The sequence below is a fragment of the Balaenoptera acutorostrata genome, chromosome 6, assembly GCF_949987535.1.
Source record: "Balaenoptera acutorostrata chromosome 6, mBalAcu1.1, whole genome shotgun sequence".
Classification (NCBI taxonomy): Eukaryota; Metazoa; Chordata; class Mammalia; order Artiodactyla; family Balaenopteridae; genus Balaenoptera; species Balaenoptera acutorostrata.
In genome coordinates, this window is record NC_080069.1 from 102,047,866 (window position 1) to 102,068,065 (window position 20,200).

The following is a 20,200-nucleotide window of genomic DNA, read 5'->3' on the forward strand; positions in this document are numbered from 1 at the left end:
AATAAATTATAGCCCATGGACCTTGAGTAATCCATTGTGCATATTTCCTGTGAAATGAGGCTCTCAAGGATTCAGAATATAAAACAAGGCAATGCAACCAGTGCTAATGTATTAACATTTAATTAATCTCATATTAGTTTATTTAAAGTGTCATGTAATTGCAAACAATTGTTGTAGTTTCACCACCCGATTTATCCAGTTGATCCTTAGAAAAATGCTGAAGTGTCACAATCTTTCCTGGACACATCTCTGGTTTCTTGATTTAGCACAGAGGCTGGTAAAGCACGTCTCAGGAGCCAAAACAGCCCAGCACCTGTTTTTGTAAATAAAGTTTTATTGGAACCCAGCTATGTCCATTTGTTTTTATGTTATCTTGGCTGCTTTCTCTCTATAATGGCAGCTAGAGAAGCTGCAACAGAAGTGGTCGGACCTCAGAGCCTAAAATATTTACTATGTGGCAAACAGGAAAATGTGCCAGTCCTCATTTAGCATAATGCTAGACAGTTGAAATTTGGAATTGGGTGATACACACAGGTCTGGCATGAATATTGCCCTCAAGTTACCCTTAGAGAAAATTATTCAAGAAAATCAATAATGTAAATTAATATTACACAGCTTTAGTCTGTTTAAGGAAACAATCTTTTCAATACTTTAAGCTGAGCGCTCATATCCCAGTAGGCAGTTATTATACCAATTATAAAATTTGTATCTGCTTATTAAAGTGGACCCTGAGAAACTCTGCTAAGTATTACCTTCTTAGCTTTTAAGAAGATGACTTTACTTGCAATATTGTTTTTTAAAAATATACTTGTCATTACTTCAAACTTTTCACCATTATAGACCATTCCACCTCCATTCACACACATAATTGCATCTAAATTAGTGTAGTTTTACTGTATTGTGATCATGGGTATTTCCAAACACCAGCCCCTGATCTCTTTTGTTGAGGTTGGAGAGAACAAAACCTTGTATCTTGCCAGATGTCCACACTTGGAGCCTGTCTGACAGCTTCAGAAAAAAGGAGCTAACATGCATTAAGACTTGGGGAGAAATATATCTAGATTTTAAAAGTGAGTGTAAACTCTCAGTTATTTCCAGCAGCTGTGTAGAATCTAGGACAGTGAATAATCTGGGGTCATTTCTATTGGATGTTGAATTAGATTCAGATGTGCAGATTTCTGTGTTATGGAGGTCACTTTAAGCTCCAAAGAAGACCTCAGTATGAGGCCTGGATTCTGGAGGAGTTCATTTTAACCTCTTCTCCACTCTGGACTAGGAATAGCACTATTTATAAAATACGGGATTTAGATAATGACTCCAAACTTGGAGATTAGATAAAAGCGAGAGGTGCTGACTGACCACACTTCTGAAAGGAAGCTCTCCTGGTAACAGCCAGGCAGTTAAACAATGGATAATCATTGGTTTCCTTTCAAGTCACATGGGCTTGGAAGCTGCGAAACAGTGAAGTATCTCTCTCTACACCAGCTGAACGCACTTGGCTCAAATGGCATCATTTTGATTTTTCTTTTTCAGGAGTTGGGTGGGAGAGTGTGCTGCTAACAGGAGATGAGATAACCTCGAAAGCCGCAGACACGTCCAGCGCAGACATGACTGTCAAGGTAAGGCATCCTTTCTCTAGTGTGATTCTCAAAGTGCATCTCTAGAGGAAAGTGAGTGTATGGCAGATTTCTGGGGGCAAAATGAGCACTGCCCTTCACCCCACTGGGGTTCTCTCTCTATTCACTGAAGCCTCAGTGAGCCAACCAGAATAAGATTTGCTGAAATTTGGGATCCGGATCAGGAAGCCACCTGAAAACTAGAATCCAAGACTTGTGATTTCCAATGGACCAGTTGTAGGATCTTCAGTGAATATCTACATGTAGACTGTCTGTAAGTGGTAACCCTGTGGGGACAGTGAAGCAAATATGAAAATTCTGAGCTGAGAAACCCAGGCCCCACTGTGCATTGTGAAGAAAGGTCAGAGAGGCATAAAGTAGCTTTGATCTTGACTCAAGATTTCCACTGATGTCAGCAGGAAGGCAGCACATGGCCCACTCTGCCTGGAATGCTAATGGCCAAAGGTTTACAAAATGAGTCATCTGGAAATCAACCTAATTATCACTGTTCAAATTAAATGCATGAATTAGTAATCATTGCCTAGATTAAGGAATCTGTAGCAAAATATATCAGACATAACTACTTCCCTTATATTACTGGAATAGACACAAAGGAAGGGTCCTCCTCTCTTGGAATTCTGTTTATGTTTCACTTAACAAAGGCTGGGGGTGGGAGGGCTTTCTAACATTTTTGCGTGAATGATTAGAATTTAAATAAATGCCACTTATGAAGTTTTCTTGGAAAAACAAAAAGTAATGTCCTTTTTTATATTGAGATATCACTAGAGAGATTTAACTCCTGGGTTTTTTAGTAGAGGTTGTACAAAAGAATATACAGGATGAATTTATTCAAGCTTTCCTTTGTAATGTGATGGTTGAACTTGTGTTATCTGTATTAAAGATGTTAGAGAAAGCAAGGAAACATACCACAGTGAAATGTATTGTAAGATGGGAAGGTAGCTTGATTGGTTAAAAGAGTCAACTAATCTAAATAATAATTATCCCGTGCTGCAAGTTTGCTTGTAATTATGTTAGCAGAATTTGCAAGACAATGATATATATTGCAATGATGTATTGGTGTTTTGCTGGCTATTCGTGCAAAGTTTGCAAAGTTTGAGAAATCTTTGGCCATGTTGGATAGAGAGGTGTGGATGCTGATAGTAGAATTTGATGGATTTTGATGTGCTATTTTGCGATCTGTCATCATTTTAAGAATTAGTTTCTGAGATGTGTTGCTAGTGTACCTGCAGAGTTTGTTATATAAAAGCAAATGGTGTATTCTGATACAAACAAGTTTTGCCTAAGTCCCATTTTATAAGGTTACTATTTAATCAGTGTGCTCCTCTTTGGCACCAGGATCTTGACTAAAGTTGTATTTGGGTCTATTCAATTTCAATGTCATTCTCAACCTCTCTTTCTGTCTTCTTTTATTGAATAGCTGGGAATGTTTTATAAGAACAGAGGATTTTTAGTTCATAAGAACTGAACCCACTCAGAAGAAAGAACACTATATACTTTAAAAAGTTAAGCAAAATACAAATATATTTACTACTCCAATAGATTCCTACAAATATTATTAAGTTACTCTATTAATGCCAGTCTCTTCTCAATAAATGATTTTTGAAACCTCTAGGTGGATGTAATTTAGGGAAACGCTTCTGTTTAGATCTTTTCTGTTAGGTTTCCCAATTATGCAGCAATTATCAATATTTTTCCTTTGGTACCATGCTATTTCCCACCCCACACTGCTCTATGTATCCATCCTGCCCTGTGTCTATCTTAAAGTATTATTTTTTTCTGTGTCTATAAGTGCCTGATGTTCATAAATTAACTACAGATTCCTCATCATATATTCATGCCTCTACAGCTATTCCTGTTTCTAATAGCTACTTCATATATCCTTGTAATATCAGCTACTCCTGTTTTTTGCCCTGGGAAAGCAAAATATTCTGTTAAAACATTAATTATAATAAAACTTGATTCATTGACATTTACTAAGGGGAATATCAGCAGAAACCACTAAAATACTTTGGTTTCCTCCCTATTACTCTTCTTGAGATAGATGTACCTTTCTTCGCGCTTAGAAGTTTTCTTTCTGAAATAGGCACATTTTTTTGTGATGTCAGTTGTCTGAATATGGTTTTGTCTACTATATGTAGCTTTTTAGTACCATGTCTTATTTTGAAATGATAGAGTCATGGTTCTAAAAATATACATGACTCAGATGAATGAATTCATTTATAAACGAACTTCTGTCATTCTGAGGAATGTTGAACTAAGAGCATTTATGTTAAAAACACCCTCTAAATACACTGATACAGGTAGGAGTATCATGTAGGCCTGCTCAACAATTTAAAGTCATTATGTAGTAGGTTGAATTGTGAATCCTTTCTTTCCCCGCAAAACCATACGTCCAAGTCCTAAACCCTGGTACCTGTGACTATGACCTTATTTGGAAAAGAGGTCTTTGCAGATGTAATTAAGAATCTTGAGGTGAGATCATCCTGGATTAACCAGGTAGGACCTAAGTCCAATGACACATGTCCTTATAAGAGACAGAAGAAGAGGTAACACAGAGATGAAGGCCACAAGAAGAGACAGAGGCAGAGGTTGGAGTTCCATATAGCCCAAGCCAAAGAACACCAGAAGCTGGAAGAGGCAAGGAAGTGTTCTTCCCTAGAGACTTCAGAGGAAGCAGTGCCCTGCCAATACCTTGATTTTGGATTTCTGGCCTCTAGAATTGTGAGAGAGTAAGTTTTTTTTGTTGTAAGCCACCGAGTTTGTGGTAATTTGTTACAGTAGCCCTAGGAAACCAATATGCTCGGATCTACCCAAGAATTATACCTACAGTGCCAATACCATAGAGGCTGAAAGCCAATATTACACACATCCATCACTATTTTCTTATTATACTATGCTCAGCCTTTACAAGTTGTTTTTACCTGTTCTTGTTTTGAAAGAACCATTAACCTTTTTCAGCCTGAATCACGATTCACTAGAAGAAAAGGGTAGTCATATTTGGGGATAGCTTCTATATTATATTTTAATCTGTTTTGCTGCTTGTCTAGATATTGATTTTTTTTTTAAAGTATGGATCAATATTTTCTAAAACTTGCCTGACCATGAGAATCATCTGCAGCAGTATTTTAAAAAAATATAGCTTCCCAGGCTTCTCCTTTCAAAATTCAGATCCAGAAGATCTGGGTTTGAGAATTAGCATTTTTAACAAGTGCTGGTGATTTTGGGGGTCAGTTTGGGAAAATGTTGTCTAGCATACCATTAAAGCAGTAAGGGGTATGGCCACAGGAGCCCTACCGCTGCCCTTGGCTCTCTGGTTGTCCAGCTGGTCTGAGAAAGGACTTGGGGACTCCCTGTTCAAAACCCTTTGGTTCCGTTTCTTTTGCACACCGACTATAGCTCAGAACTGCAATTTCATTTCTAGCCCCATCTTCCATCATGTCTGTCTCTGGACCTGTTTTTGCCCTCTGCACCCAGCCTACTTGTAACCAGAATGATCTTTTTTAAAAAGGGCAAGCCAGGGCTTCCCTGGTGGCGCAGTGGTTAAGAATCCACCTGACAATGCGGGGGACACGGGTTCGATCCCTGGTCCGGGAAGATCCCACATGCCGCGGAGCAACTAAGCCCGTGCGCCACAACTACTGAGCCTGCGCTCTAGAGCCCGCGAGCCACAACTACTGAGCCGTGTGCCACAGCTACTGAAGCCCGTGTGCCTAGAGCTTGTGCTCCACAAGAGAAGCCACCGCAATGAGAAGCCCGTGCACCGCAGCAAGGAGTAGCCCCTGCTCACAGCAAAGCAACGAAGACCCAATGCAGCCAAAAATAAATAAATAAATAATAAATAAATAAATTTATAAGAAAAAGAAAAGAAAGTAGCATAAGAGAGAGGCACAAGAGACAGACCCTCATGTGAGAACACAGGGAGTAAGTAGGTTTGAGGAAAGACCAGTGATCCCCCTTAACTGCAGTCTAGACAGAGATTGTCTTAGGCAGGTGCTATGTCTTTTAAAACCCCATGGCTTTTATTCAAGGCTTCCTTCCTCTTCCTCTTCCTTCCTCTCTCTCCCAGCCCAGCTAACCCCTATTTATATTCAAGTCTTTGGCTCAAATATTAGGCCTTTCTGACCAGTATTGTCACGTGCTCTCAAAGGCCCTAGTGCTTCTCCTGCAGAGCCAGGCACGTAAATAAACATCAGCGTCCTTGCATGAGATCCGGTCTCCCCTGCGGGAATGTCGTCTCTGTGAGGACCTGCATCCCAGCTCCTGACCGAGTGTGTAGCCTGTCATGTGCAATTGTCAATTGTTGTTGCATGAACAAATACCTGAAGGAAGAAATGAAGACAGTGTCTGTCTAGACTGCAGTTAAGGGGGACCACTGGCCTTTCCTCAAACCTACTTACTCCCTGTGTTCTCACCGGAGGGTCTGTCTCTTGTGCCTCTCTTTATGCTCTCTTTTCTTTTTACTTTGTTTTTTTTGAAATGTAGTTGATTTACAGTGTTGTGTTAGTTTCACGTGTGCAGCAAAGTGATTCAGGTATCTATATCTATATGTTCTTTTTCAGATTCTCTTCCATTATAGGTTATTACAAGATATTGAGTATAGTTCCCTGTGCTATAGAGTAGATCCTGTTGTTTATCTATTCTTTTTTTTTCTGTCATAGAATCTTTATTTTACATGTTTGCATCACAGCAAGAGAATCCATCCCCTACATCACCCTGAAACAAAGTGAATCAGCTATAGCTATACATATACATATATCTGTTTATCTATTCTTATGCTACTTTCCTCCGTGTTTTGTTTTTCACTTGTTAGAACCTCTAAATCACAGTTCTTTTTTTCACCATCTTTTTTTTCTAAACATAATTGAGGTACATAATTTATATAATATAAAGTTCACACATTTAAGTGTACAATAATTTCTAGTAAATTTACCAACCATCACCATAATCCAGTTTAAGAACATTTTCATCACTCCAATAAGATCCCTATTATGTCCTATTAGTTTGTCTCCATTTCACCCCCAATCCCAAGCACTACTTTCTGTCTCTATAGGTTTGCCTGTTAACGGACATTTAATGTAAATGGAATCATACAACGTGTGGTCTTTTGTGTCTGGCTTCTTTTGCTTAGCATGGTGTTTTTGAGATCCATCCATGTTGTAGCCTGTGTTAGTATTTCATTTCTTTTAATGCTGAGTAGTATTTCATTTCATGGATATACCAGAGTTTTGCTTTGCTTTCTAGTCCATTCACAAGTTGATGGACTTTTAGGTTGTTTCCCCTTTTTGGCTATTCTGAATAATTCTGTTACGAATATTCAGGCAAAAGTCTTTGTGTGGATGCATGTTTTCTTTTGTCGTGGATATGAACCTAGGAGTGGAATTGCTGGGTCATGTGGTAAATCTGTGTTTAACTGTTTGAAGAACCGTCAGATTGTTTTCCAAAGTAGCTGCACCATGTTACACTCCCAGCAGCAGTGGATGAGGGTTCTGATTTTTCCACATCTTATCAATGCTTGCTATTGTCTGTGTTTTGATTATAACCATCCTAGTGGGTGTCAAGTGGCATTTCATTGTGCTTTAGATGTGCGTTTCCCTGTTGGCTAGTGATACTGAGTATCTTTTCATCTGTTTATTGGTCATTTGTATGCAGTTAATTTTTCAATGGCTTGGTTTCCTTTATGTGCAAGAGGGTACAGGGTACGTTCTGTTATTCTCTTACTGCAGATGTGTAGTCAATGTTTTCTGAGTGAGGGACCCTCTTCTTGATGATGGGGGAAGGGGGCTCAGTTCACTTTTCCCCTTTAGGATCACTGCCGTCCCCCCACCACTGCCCTGGGAGGGCATAGGAGTGTCTCATCAATCTCTTTTCTTTCCATTTCTTTCCCTTTCTTTTCTTTCTCTCTCTCTTTTCTGTCTGATTATTTTCCCCTCACATCTCAGCTTTTTTGTTTTTTATCATTGTTATTAACCTATCAGTGTTATAGTTTTTATTGTGGTAAAATATACATAACAAAAATCACACTTTTAACCATTTTTAAGTAGCATTATGTCATTCGTATTGTTCTACAGCCATTACCACCATCCATCTCCAGGACTTTTTCATTATCCCAAACTGTAACTCTGTCCCCATGAAATACTAACTCTCCATTCCCCTCCTCCCTTCAGCTCCTGGCAACCACTTCAGTGTCACAGTTTATATGTAATAATATCTAGCTGTCTTCTCAAGGGGATTTAAAATATATCCTGGGGCTTTCCTGGTGGCGCAGTGGTTGAGAATCTGCCTGCCAATGCAGGGGACACGGGTTCGAGCCCTGGTCTGGGAAGATCCCACATGCCGCGGAGCAGCTAGGCCCGTGAGCCACAACTACTGAGCCTGCGCGTCTGGAGCCTGTGCTCCGCAACAAGAGAGGCCGCGATAGTGAGAGGCCCGCGCACCGCGATGAAGAGTGGCCCCCGCTTGCCGCAACTAGAGAAAGCCCTCACACAGAAACGAAGACCCAACACAGCCATAAATAAATAAATAATTAATTAAAAAATATATATATATATATCCTATTAAGAGTAGAAAGCAAGTAAGATGGCTAAACCTCAACCTAGCATTTTAATAACCTCTGGACAGGGCAAGCTAGAAAGGCAGTCATTTTACATGCATTTAAGAACTTTATATTTCCAAAATAAAGTTCCTAGGAAGCTGCTACATACTGGATCTTAAAGGAATTTGCTGGGCACAGAGCGTCCTTTCTTCTGAGGAGTGAACTGCCCAGTGCTGACATCCTGGAAGTGTCTTGCCTTATTCAGCAGGAGCCACCAACTGCACCTGTTTGGATCTGCATTGTTTTCTTGAATTGTGTTTATTTAATGACTGTACAAAACTACATCAATCCGTGTTAAAAGTACAAAGATCCATGTTAAAAGAAATATCTCTTGGTCTGAAATGATGTGATTTGGCTGCCATCTTCATCAACTATACCAACTAAGTCCCAAATGCTGTCTTTACCTTACCCTCTTGTTTTATATACAGAGACTAAAAACTAAGTATTTGCAAAAAGGAGCACAGAACATTCTAGTACACACCTTGGATTTTTTCGCAGAAAGAAGTCTTGTACTTATTTACATTGTTAAAAGATAAACTGAGCCATACTAAGAATTTTAAGAGTGTATTTGAACAAAAACTCATTCAAATTAGGCAGCACCAAACCAGAAGTGGTTAGCAGCACTCTGCCCACAGGAGCTGGGGAGAGACTTTTATAGAGAAAAGGTGGAAGCAATGAAAGGCAAGTAATCAATTGGCTGTAACTTAAAGCCTCACTGGCCGTTTGTATTGTTTCTCCTTAGTGTTTTGATTTTGTAACCTTGAGGCAATAACAGCTTAAATTTTGGTTTGCTGTTGGGGGTCTCCATGGCAGTAGAGCCACCTCTGTCTAATGACCTCCTTGTTTAGTTAATTTAACCACATATACAATATTTTTCAGTTGTGCTTAGGCAAGAAGCAGGATGGGTACCAGTTAGGCAAGTTGGGGGTTCTGGCTGTAAAACCGTTTGAAAGGGGCACATTTCCTAACCAAGGACATGAGAGAGCCACATAAAAAGAGGTTGTTGCCTCAGTATGTACAACTTACTGCTGGGAGGGGGATTGTTCTCCTGGAATGGCAGATGTTCTCTGTTACAAAAGGGGAAAAGCATTTAGACTCTTCCGGTGGTGAATAGAGGCCACAAGTTACAGCTTTCTTTGCGAGCTGCCTTTAAAAAGCCGTTCTGCTGAGGACCTCCTGTTGCCAGCAGTGCTGACCAGTTGTCCTTTGTACTTGCCGATGACGACATAGAGGATTGTTTGTGCAGGGGCTCTGGACAAAAAGACACATTTGGGACCAGAAGTCCTTTCTACATTGGGTACATACATAAAGATTGTTCTAAATTTGCTTCCTTGCCAAAGGAACTCTTTTATGGCAGACTTTTTTAGTCCTTGAAACTATTTAGAGTGGTAGATCTCAAAGGGGGATGACAGTGGGGGGTAGGAGGCATTCCAGGACTAACTGTTGGCTAAATGTTCACCATACCCTCTCTTGGAGAATCACTGTCTTGATTTTTTTTTAATATGCATTTTGTATTATTACAAGGAATCAGATGTGAAAGGCCCTGGTGTACACTATAATATGGTGCTTCAATATTGGTTATCATCAGTCCTATGTGTTGCTCCCTATGTGTCAAGTAAAGTGAAGGTGAAATAAATGAAGTCACAATTGATAACTCTCATTATATATGTATAGATAAGGAATATTCTGGCAAACGAAAGATCTCAGGTACCTTCTTCTCTGCTGTTTTATTTATTCATCATGTCCTCCTGCTGACAGTAATAGCTAATATTGATTGAGCATTTGCTATGAGCTGGGTACTGTGCTCGGCCCTTACATGTACCATTTCATATAGTCCTCAAAATGGCCCTGCAAAGGAGGAACTCTTATTCACCCCATTTTACAGATGTGGTGACTGGGGCTCAGCAAAGTGAAATGAATTATCCAAGATCTCAGAGTGAGTGTTGGAACTCAGGTGAAAAGACACTTTATAACCTCTCTACGTAGGGGTTGATGAATGCAAATTAATTTTACTATCAGCTAAAGCAGAGTAGCTCCTAGGATGGGGCAAAAGTAGTTTTGCCAGATAAAACACTGGACACCCAGTTAGATTTGAATTTTAGATAAGCAACAAGTAATTTTTTAGTATCAGTATGTGCCAAATATTGCATGGGACATACTAAGAAATTGTTTATTTGTTACCAAAATTTAAATTTAACTGGCCATCCTATGTTTTAATTTGCTAAGTCTGGCAGTCCTAGGCAGGGAGGGGTATTGCAAAGGAGGTAAAGGAAACAGCTTAATGCATTTGATTGCTGTGGTCTGAGATTATTTGTGGTTTTGTATTTCTTTCTTTACTATGACTTTATTCATTTCAGGATGACCATATATTATATTAAGTTCATTATATTAAGCTTTAAATCAGACAGATATACAGGTTCAGTTTATACAATAAACTAATAACCTATCAATGGATCTCTCCTGATCCACTTTTTTTTTTTTTTTTCCTAGAAATAAAGCCTTCCAAACCTGACCCATGCCAAGATCTATACCTCACTGGTTTCTCTATGAAGTGAAACCATGGGAAATTCTGCCCCCAGTTTGTTTGTTTCTCTTGACTTAAAACAAAACAAAACAAAAAACACGACTTTTCCTCAATCTGGGCATGTTATAATTTTTCTGAAGCCTGTTCTAGGGTTTTCATTTTTAGCTGGGCTATCGATCAGTGATTTCATTTCCTGCAGAGAGCTTCACCATCCCAAGTTTTAAAATGTTGATGAAATATTCTTGTGCTTTTACCTAGTCTATGGCTTAGTAAAATTCCCCTCTCTCTGGGTGGTCACCTCCTGAAATAGATGACACTGGCCTACATATTCCCAGCAAAAGTTCTGACACATTCACAAATATTTCCTGAGTACATCAGTGCATTTCCTCCAATGCATATTTCTAGCATTCCAGGGGTGGGAGCGACTAATGATGACAAAGCTCTAGAATAGTCTCTGTCCTGTATGTCAGAGCCCTTTTGCAGATAAGCCTGTCTTCTTATGAATGATCTGCCCAATCTAATTAGCTTTGAAGCAGGGCGTATTTGCAGTTACCAAAGTCTGACTTCTCATAAAACTAAGGCAAGGAATCCAAACGCAGAACCCACCGGCGGGAACCATCGGTCTTTGGTGCTCTTGAAAGGTTGCCAACTGGTTCCCATTAGGCGAGAGTTTGCCCATCTAGTTTATTTATGAATAAATTATCCTTAATGTCTGGGAGGGTTTGGAATGGTCACAAGTTATTCCTGAAAAACAAATTATTCACGTGGCTGTTTCCAAAAGGCTTTGTCCTGAAACAAGTCCGGTATCACAGAGGTCTCATAAATCTTTAGCATAATCCTCCGGAAGTATCTGTTTGATTCATCGGCAGAAAGGTCTTGCTTCATTATACAAGCACTTAAAGATAGTTTAAGTGAGCATCTAGCACTCCTCTTCATAAATTATCAATGCCTTCCTTTTCTGTGTCTTTCTTCTACCCATCCTCAGTGACCTTCCTCCTTGCTTTTTTCTGTAGCAGTGAAAACTAGTAGTTAACAGAGAAAATCTGACACACATGTAAGTTGTATATAAAAGGAGAATACGTGCTCAGGCAAGGTGATTGCTCCACTGGCTAGGAGAACAGGCTTCAAAGTGCTGAGAGATTTACACACCAGGAGTTGGGCTGTTTTGATGTCACTTGAGCTTATTACTGTTGCAACAATTGCTTCTTCCTCAGAAGTGAGACAGTGGAAATGTGACATTTATTTTAGCTCAACATTGTCATGTATATTTCTAAAAAGAAAAAGGCACCAGTAGCCACAATCCCCACTCCCTCTCCCAAAGGGATCTGGGCTAGAAGGTAAGGTAATGGATCAGTCATCATATTCTCCATATGCTCAGAGACTGAGTTTTGATCTCTAATATGATGAATTTTCTAGTGAATTTCAGTTTAGAAAAATGGATGAGAATAATAGCTAACATTTATTGAGAACTTTCCATGTGTCAGGCATTGCCCACTTGCTTAGGGTATTATATTATTTAATTCTTACACAACCCTATGAGATGGGTACCATGACTGTCTCCAACTTACAGAAGAAGAAAAGGTACAGAGACACTAAGTAACTTGTCCAAGAACACACAGCAGAGTCTCAGAGCCCAGATCTAACCAGGCAGCCCTTGATCTTTTTTTTTTTTTTTCCAGCCCTTGTTCTTAACAACTGCTGCTTCCCCTGGTAGAACAAAATGGTGATGCTCTTATGCAAACAGATAAAGTAGGTCTCACAGCCCCTGATCAATAAGAGAGCTTTTATGTAGTTCTGTTTGCATTTGTTCTTCAAATGCAAAACTGCAGTTTACCTGGTGGGATAAGATTAGATTTTCATCCCAGAGATTTGGTTGTTTTTCAGGCTTGCCCTTGGGTTTACATCCTATCAACATTCTGATTACATTTCATTATCATTCGACTGCAGTGATTCATGAATATGATAAAAACAGACTGGCTCTTCAATAAATAAGGGAAGCTGGGCCGACAGTGAATAAATAGACCTTTCTTTGAATCTGGAGAAATTCAGCCTACGGATGTCCTGCAGTATTTATTAGGAGACCACTATACCTACCATGCCTGAGCTTGGGGCAGTTTCTTCTTTTAGTTTTTCCTAAGATATGTGTATTTCTGTTATACAACATTTCTTAACTTTTAGGTTAAAAAAAAAACTTATTGAGTGTTATGTTGCATGTTCTTACCTGTGGGGTACTATATTTAAACACGTTCAAATTCTGAGGGTGATTTTTCAAATTTATGGCAATAAATCCTTTGGAAATTTTGAAAATGAAAAGCTTAAGTTGAGAAATAGACAAACATTCATCCAGTAAGAATTATTATTTTTATTATTCTTAATGTGTTTTATATATGTTGGTTCCTACAAAGAAAATATGAAGAAAACCCAAATATGAAAAAAATTTCCAAGTTTATCCCATTGAGTGACATAGGAAAATCCCTCTTAAGAGAAAAGGCATTGCAAAAGAGGCAAAGAATCTTTTTCTTTTTCAAATAAAAATATGCATCCTGTTTCTAAGCATTTTTCATAGTATTTGACAGTTTATTAAAATAAACCTTTTTCCTCCATATGGATTTTATCAAACTTTCTTATCCTATAATAGTCTTTGACCCACCCTGCCTATTTTCTTCTTTCTCACCCTTGTTTCTTCTCGTCTTCCCTCTCTTCTTCCCTTTTTCCTTCCTCCTTCCCTTCCTTCCTTACTTCCTTCCTCATTCCTTCCTCATTCCTTCCCTCCCCATTCGCTCCCTTTCTTTTTCCCAGCATTCACTAAGGGTCAGACACTATGTTATTTCACTTAACACTCACAACTGCACCGTGAAAGAGGGACCCTTGTTTTGTTTATTTGAAGAGTTCCATGCTCTGTAAAGGTGATTTTCCCAAGGTCACAAAATCTGTAAGAGTGGAGCCAGGAATCAGTCCTAGGTCTGTAATATTCCACAGCCCACAGTTTATTGCTTTCCATACAATGAGTATTTCTTTAATAAATGGGAGGTTATTTTAATTAAAATTTAATGACAGGACTGACAAAGACATATGATATTGCTTATATGTGGAACCTAAAAAAATAATACAAATGAACTTATTTACAAAACAGAAATAAATTCACAGACACAGAAAACAAACTTATGGTTACCAAAGTGGAAAGGGGGGAGGGATTAATTGGGAATCTGGGATTAACAGATACACACTACTGTATATAAAATAGATAAACAACAAGGACCTACTGTATAGCACAGGGAACTATATTCAATACCTTTTTAAATTTTTTATTTATTTTATTTTTGGCTGCGTTGGGTCTTTGTTGCTGCACTCGGGCTTTTCTCTAGTTGCGGTGAGCAGGGGCTACTCTTCGTTGCAGTGCGTGGGCTTCTCATTGCGGACTCTCTTTGCGGAGCACGGGCTCTAGGCGCGTGGGCTTCAGTAGTTGTGGCTCGCGGGCTCTAGAGCACAGGCTCAGTAGTTGTGATGCACGGGCTTAGTTGCTCTGTGGCATGTGGGATCTTCCCGGACCAGGGCTCGAACCTGTGTCCCCTGCATTGGCAGGCGGATTCTTAACCACTGAGCCACCAGGGAAGCCCTCAATATCTCATAATAGCCTATAATGGAAAAGACTCTTAAAAAAGAATTATAGGGCTTCCCTGGTGGCACAGTGGTTGAGAATCTGCCTGCCAATGCAGGGGACACGGGTTCGAGCCCTGGTCTGGGAAGATCCCACATGCCACGGAGCAACTAGGCCCGTGAGCCCCAACTACTGAGCCTGCGCGTCTGGAGCCTGTGCTCTGCAACAAGAGAGGCCGCGACAGTGAGAGGCCCGCGCACCGCGATGAAGAGTGGCCCCCGGCTCGCCACAACTAGAGAAAGCCCTCACACAGAAACGAAGACCCAACACAGCCAAAAATAAATAAATAAATAAATAAATTCAAATAACCTTTAAAAAAAAAAGAATTATATATATATATATATGTATAACTGAATCACTTTGCTATATACCTGAATCATTATAAATCAACTCTACTTCAATAAAAAAAAATTAATGATAGGAAAATAGCTAAATAGCTACAATCCCCCAGGAGAAGGCATTAGTCAAGAACCCTTCTGAGCTAAGACTGATCTGGCTCTTTGGACTGGCCCCAGGGCAGTTACTAGAGCAGCAGACCAGCATAGATGAATAATAACAAATAGCTACCATCTACTGAGAATCTAAATGGTGGGTTCTTTGGTCTCTGTAAGCATTAACTCAACCAGTGCTCACCACAAACCCATGATATAGATACTATGTAATTGTCTCCATTTTAAAGGCTAGGAAACTGAAACTGAGCCACAGGGAGGTAAAGTCACCTGTGGAAGGTCCCACCCAGAATCAGTGGAGGAATGCGGATTTGGCCCCCAGAGCACACCCTCCTACCCATGACACCGGACCACCTCTCGCCTGTGATCCACACATGCTTGTCCTTTTCTCAGGTGATGCTGAGCCAGTTAACTTCACAACCAGCCATTTCCTTGGAGTTCAGATCCATAGCAAAGAAAAGGCTAAGAGTCTGCTTTCCCAATCAATAACTTTCAAGCCACACATTCTTTGTGCAAGTGACGTATCTGAAAAGAGCTATTTTTGTAATGAAGGAGTTAAAGGGAGAAGAATGCCACAGATAATAGCAGAAAAAAAAAGAAAGGCCAGTTGAACTCACCCATGATAAACGTTAGAAATTTAAGGGTCAGTGTGGTCCTTGCATATGAAACACTAAATTCTTCTTGGAAATCGTCTTATGGGACAATCTAGTTTGTTTAGTGTTTCAAAAGTGCAATTTTTTTACCTAAAGTTCAGGAACTACTTTACCCAATGTACTTCAAAAGTCTGTTTCGGTGAGTTGGTATTTTGTTGAAAAGAGATTTCTTAGAAAAATAATCAAACGGGGATTTTTTGAATTTAAAAAGAACATTTTATTGTAATGAGAATAAGAAGTATATGCGCATGCACCTGATAAATAGGTATTGAATGTCTTCTAAGTGCGATGCTTCCTGCCATGTGCCTGGTGCATCTTCTTCTTCCAATTATGTCTAGAATCTGGTTCCACCATTACTATCACCACTGTACCATGACCATCCTAGTTTAAGCTATTGTCACCTCTTGCCAGGATTACTACAATAGCTTCTAAGTGATCTCCTGGCTACTCCTTTTCCCGCCTGTAGTACAGACCTTATATAGTAGCAGCCACAGTGATCTTTAAAACAACTTAAGTCATTTATCTGCTTAAAATAAATGAGTGGCTTCACATCTTATTCAAGAAAAAAAGAATCCAAAATACTTATCGAGGCTTGTGGGGTCCTCATGACCTGGCCTGGCCTGTTTCCTTTCTGAGCTCACTCACTGCCACCCTCCCCTCATCTACCCCTCCTCAGCTGTGAAGGCCTCCTGGCTGCTCCACACACGGTTGATCAGTGTTGCCACAGCTGCTGTTTCCTGTGCTGAAATGCTTTTCCCTTCAATATCTCGTGGCTCACTCCTTTTTGCAGTTCTCTGCTCAAATGTCACCTCATTAAGGAGTCCCTTCTTGACCGTACTGTATAAAATAGTACCCACTCCCCAGTGCCATCACCGTCATCTCTTTCCCCTGCCTTATTTTTCTTTATAACAATTAACACCTCCTGACAATAATATATTTCTAATAGCTACATGGGTTAATTCAACTGACCTTTGATTTTCTATCCTGTTATCTTATTTCATATTATCTGGCATTCTTCTCCCTTGCTGGTTTTTTTCATCTTTCCCCATTCTTCACACTGTATTAGGATGTAAGCTCCATGAACACATTTTTTTCATTTATTCAACAAATTTTAATTAGCACCTACTCTATGCCAAGCTATGGGCATCTAGAAATTAACTAAAGAGACTATAATCCTGTAGGCATGTAGGTTACTTTTTAGTAAGGGGAGATAGACAAGAAACAAAGAAACAAGCAGGTATATTATATGAAAGAGAATGATAAGTGCTTTGGAGAAAAATAAATCAGGATATTGTCAGATGGGAGTGACACGGTTGTGGCTAGAAGAATGGAGTCTGTCTTTAATCAGGTGGGCAAGGCTATGAGAGGAGCAGATTTGGGGAGGAAATTAAGAATTTTCTGGGCACTTGTTAAGTTTAAGATGCCTTCTAGTCATCCAAGTGGAGAGGTCAGGTGTGAGTCTGGAGTTCCAGGCAGAGGGCAGGCTGAGATAGAAATCTGGGACTCATCAGTACATAGCCACAAGACAGGATGAGATCACAGAGGGATAGAAGGAAAGAAGGAGTTGAGGCCCTAGTCCTGGATCAGCCTATATTAAAGATTTGGAAGATGAGGAAAAAAAGGAGACCAAGAAAGAATGGCTAGTGAGGTCTGTGAGGAACCAGGAGAGAGGAGTATTTGGGAAGCCAAATGAAAGAAGTAGTTCAAAAAGGAGTGACCGAACATCTGTGTCAAATCCTGCTGAAAGGTCGAGTAAGATGAGTTCTGAGAAATGATCATTGGGTTTGGCAGCCTGGAGAGGTCATGTTGACTGTGACCAATGCTCTGTCGGTGGGGCAACAAGGACAAAAGAAAGAATGGGGGTGATGGGGGCAGGAAATGGAGACAATAATTAGAACTCTCTCTTTTAAATATGTTTGATCTAAGGGGGAATAGAAAATTGAGGTGGTAGCTGCAGAAGGCTGTAGGTTTACGAGAAGTTTTTTTTTGGTTTTCTGGTTTGTTTGTTTGTTTTTAAAGTGGGAGAGATCACAGTAGACCTTATGAGGTGAGAGAAAATATATGTTGCAGGAGAGGTTACAGTTGGGGGAGTAATGTCCTGGAAGGAGTAAGAAGGGATGGGATCCAGTGCAAATGGAGGAGATGGCCTTAGCTAGGGTCAGGGGCATGTGCTCACAGTCACAAGAGGGAAGGCCATCTTCTCATTGCCTCTTCTTACTCAGTGAGATGGGAAGCCAGGACATCAGATGAGAGTGATGTGGAGCAAGAAGTATATAAGGGAAAAGGAGAAGGTGTGCCTAGTCATCGCAAGAGTAGGGGAATGAATGGACTGGGGAAATGTAAATAGCATCTCCAGGCACCACTTAAAGGAAGCAGTCATCAATTTAAAGTGAGACTGGCCAGGGGGTTGTATGTATTTCTCTAATCATGTCAGTGTGTGAATGCAGATGTGGAACAGGCAAAGAGTTGGATTGATCTGGGGTTACTGATTACAGGTGAATATGGCAAAGGGAGAGACAGACAAAGGAGTTGAGAGCGTACACAAGGGATGGACCATGGAATCTAAGGTACAGAAAGAATGAGACCAGGAGGGATGAGGAACAATGATGCTTAATGGAATCATTGGATTAGCCCTGGTCATGGAGTTGGAAAATTATTGGAGTTGGCATAGTAGTAGAAAGAATGTGGGACTTCCCTGGTAGCACAGTGGTTAAGAATCTGCCTGCCAATGCAAGGGACATGGTTTTGAGCCCTGGCCTGGGAAGATATCACATGCCTCAGAGCAATGAAGCCCGTACACCACAACTACTGAGCCTGCGAGCCACAACTACTGAAGCCCACACGCCTAGATCCCGTGCTCCGCAACAAGAGAAGCCACCACAATGAAAAGCCCGCACACTGCAAGGAAGAGTAGCCCCCGCTCGCCACAACTAGAGAAAGCCCCCGCGCAGCAATGAAGACCCAATGCAGCCATAAATAAATAAATAAATAAATAAATAAATAAATAAATAAATAAAAAGAGTGGTGGTTAGAGAATAGGATGTTTGAAACTGAGATTATGAAGGGTGCACGGTTATTGGTAATTACAAGGTCTAGGATGGGACCATGGAACTGGGTGGCTGAAGTAGGAAGACAATAATAGTTATTTTTAAAAATTTATTATTTATTTATTTATGGGTTTTTTTGGCTGCACCTCACGGCATGCAGGATCTTAGTTCCCCCACCAGGGATCGAACCCGTGCCCCTGGCAGTGGAAGCTTGGAGTCTTAACCACTGGACCACCAGGGAAGTCCCAATAATAGTTATTTTTAAAAATGTAAAAAACTTAAGAGGCCAGGATATTCAAAGACTTATCCACATGGGTGTTATAATCATTAAGACTTATAATCAGAATGTTGGAGAGAGTGACAGATGCTAAAATCTTCAGGTGATGAGGGAGGGGGATTTTACTGAGAAAGGAGGACAGTAGTCTGGAAGAAGCAGTAACGAACAAGAACACCCATCCCACCTCCAGGCCCAGGCGCTTGAGGATGAGAGAAAGCACTTGGCTTTGTTCACTGCCACATCCCTGGCACCTACAATGGGGCCTCACACATGGGAGAATCTTAATAAATACCTGTTGAGCGGATGAGTGATTGACAGGGAATGTCCATCTTGGCAAGAGGAGTCATTGGAGGCCGGTTTGGGACGCTAACTCAGATGCATTGTGAAAGGCGGCCAGGATGGGGGAGAGGCCAAGGGCAGGGAGATCTGCTGAGAGGCCATTGAATAGGCCAGGTGGGAAAGGAGGAGTGACCTGTGAAGGGGCAGTGGGGACAGTAACAGGGGCCACAGTAGCTTGACCACAGTGAGGAAGCGGGCAAGTGACCACGGGGATTGTGGGACCCTTGAGTCAGGAAATACAGGGCAGATGAGTGAGGCGAGGCTAGTAAGGAGTTGGGTTGGAGCATGTGTGTTTGATGGGTGTTCAAGGGAAGATGCTGAACCCAAGGTAAGACTCTAGGCTGCCCTGGATAGAGTGTCTCTGTCAAGGGGAGGGTCAGGATAATGGCAGTGGGGGAAGAAGATTGTGGATGGAGCCCCTGGAAACAGCAGCCTGGGGGGCAGGCTTGAAGCAGGGGAGTCAAATAGGCCTTGACTGGTGAGAAGGGCTTTCTAGGTAAAGAGCAGAATGTGACTAGAATGGCAAAATAACTGGTGGATCCAGGGTCAACTGAGTGATACCGACCCAGAGAAAATGAAAGCAGAAGGTAGAGCTAAGGCTGGAAGGGGAGGGGAGCAGTGGGGGCTCATTTCTCCCTGGCAGGGCCCTGCCCTGGGGTAAGATGGTCCCCCCATCTTGTGGGAACCAAGCACTCTGGATACAGTGCCTGGCAGGGACCCCCTCCAGAGAGTGGCCGCAAACCACAGCACACACGCATGTCAGCATGAAGGCTTCACTTCCCCTCTCTGATATGCAGGTCTGTGGCAGCATCCTCTGTCTGCAGAATATTCCAGAATATTGAGAACGGGCTGGAGGCTTTAACAGAACTCAAAGCAAAACTCCAAGGCAAAAGGCTGAGAGGGAAATATTTCTAGGATATTGTGATAGAGATGGTGGGCACATAACCATACTGACAGCACAACCATCCTGCCTATACTGATGGTAACCAGTGCTTCTGCACTTGTCTGGCCAGAGGTGGGTCAT

General features: G+C 40.9%; 1 protein-coding gene across 6 annotated transcripts in view; it reads left to right on the forward strand.

Moving 5' to 3' along the window:
• The window catches only part of PALM2AKAP2 (PALM2 and AKAP2 fusion), a 506,958-nt gene that overhangs the window by 366,644 nt on the left and 120,114 nt on the right, over nt 1-20,200 (forward strand). For all 6 annotated transcript variants that reach the window (XM_057548010.1, XM_007178230.3, XM_007178232.3 and 3 more), the window contains one exon: nt 1,534-1,619. In XM_057548010.1, coding sequence (XP_057403993.1) covers nt 1,534-1,619 — 86 coding nt within the window. The remainder of the gene's footprint in view (nt 1-1,533; nt 1,620-20,200) is intronic.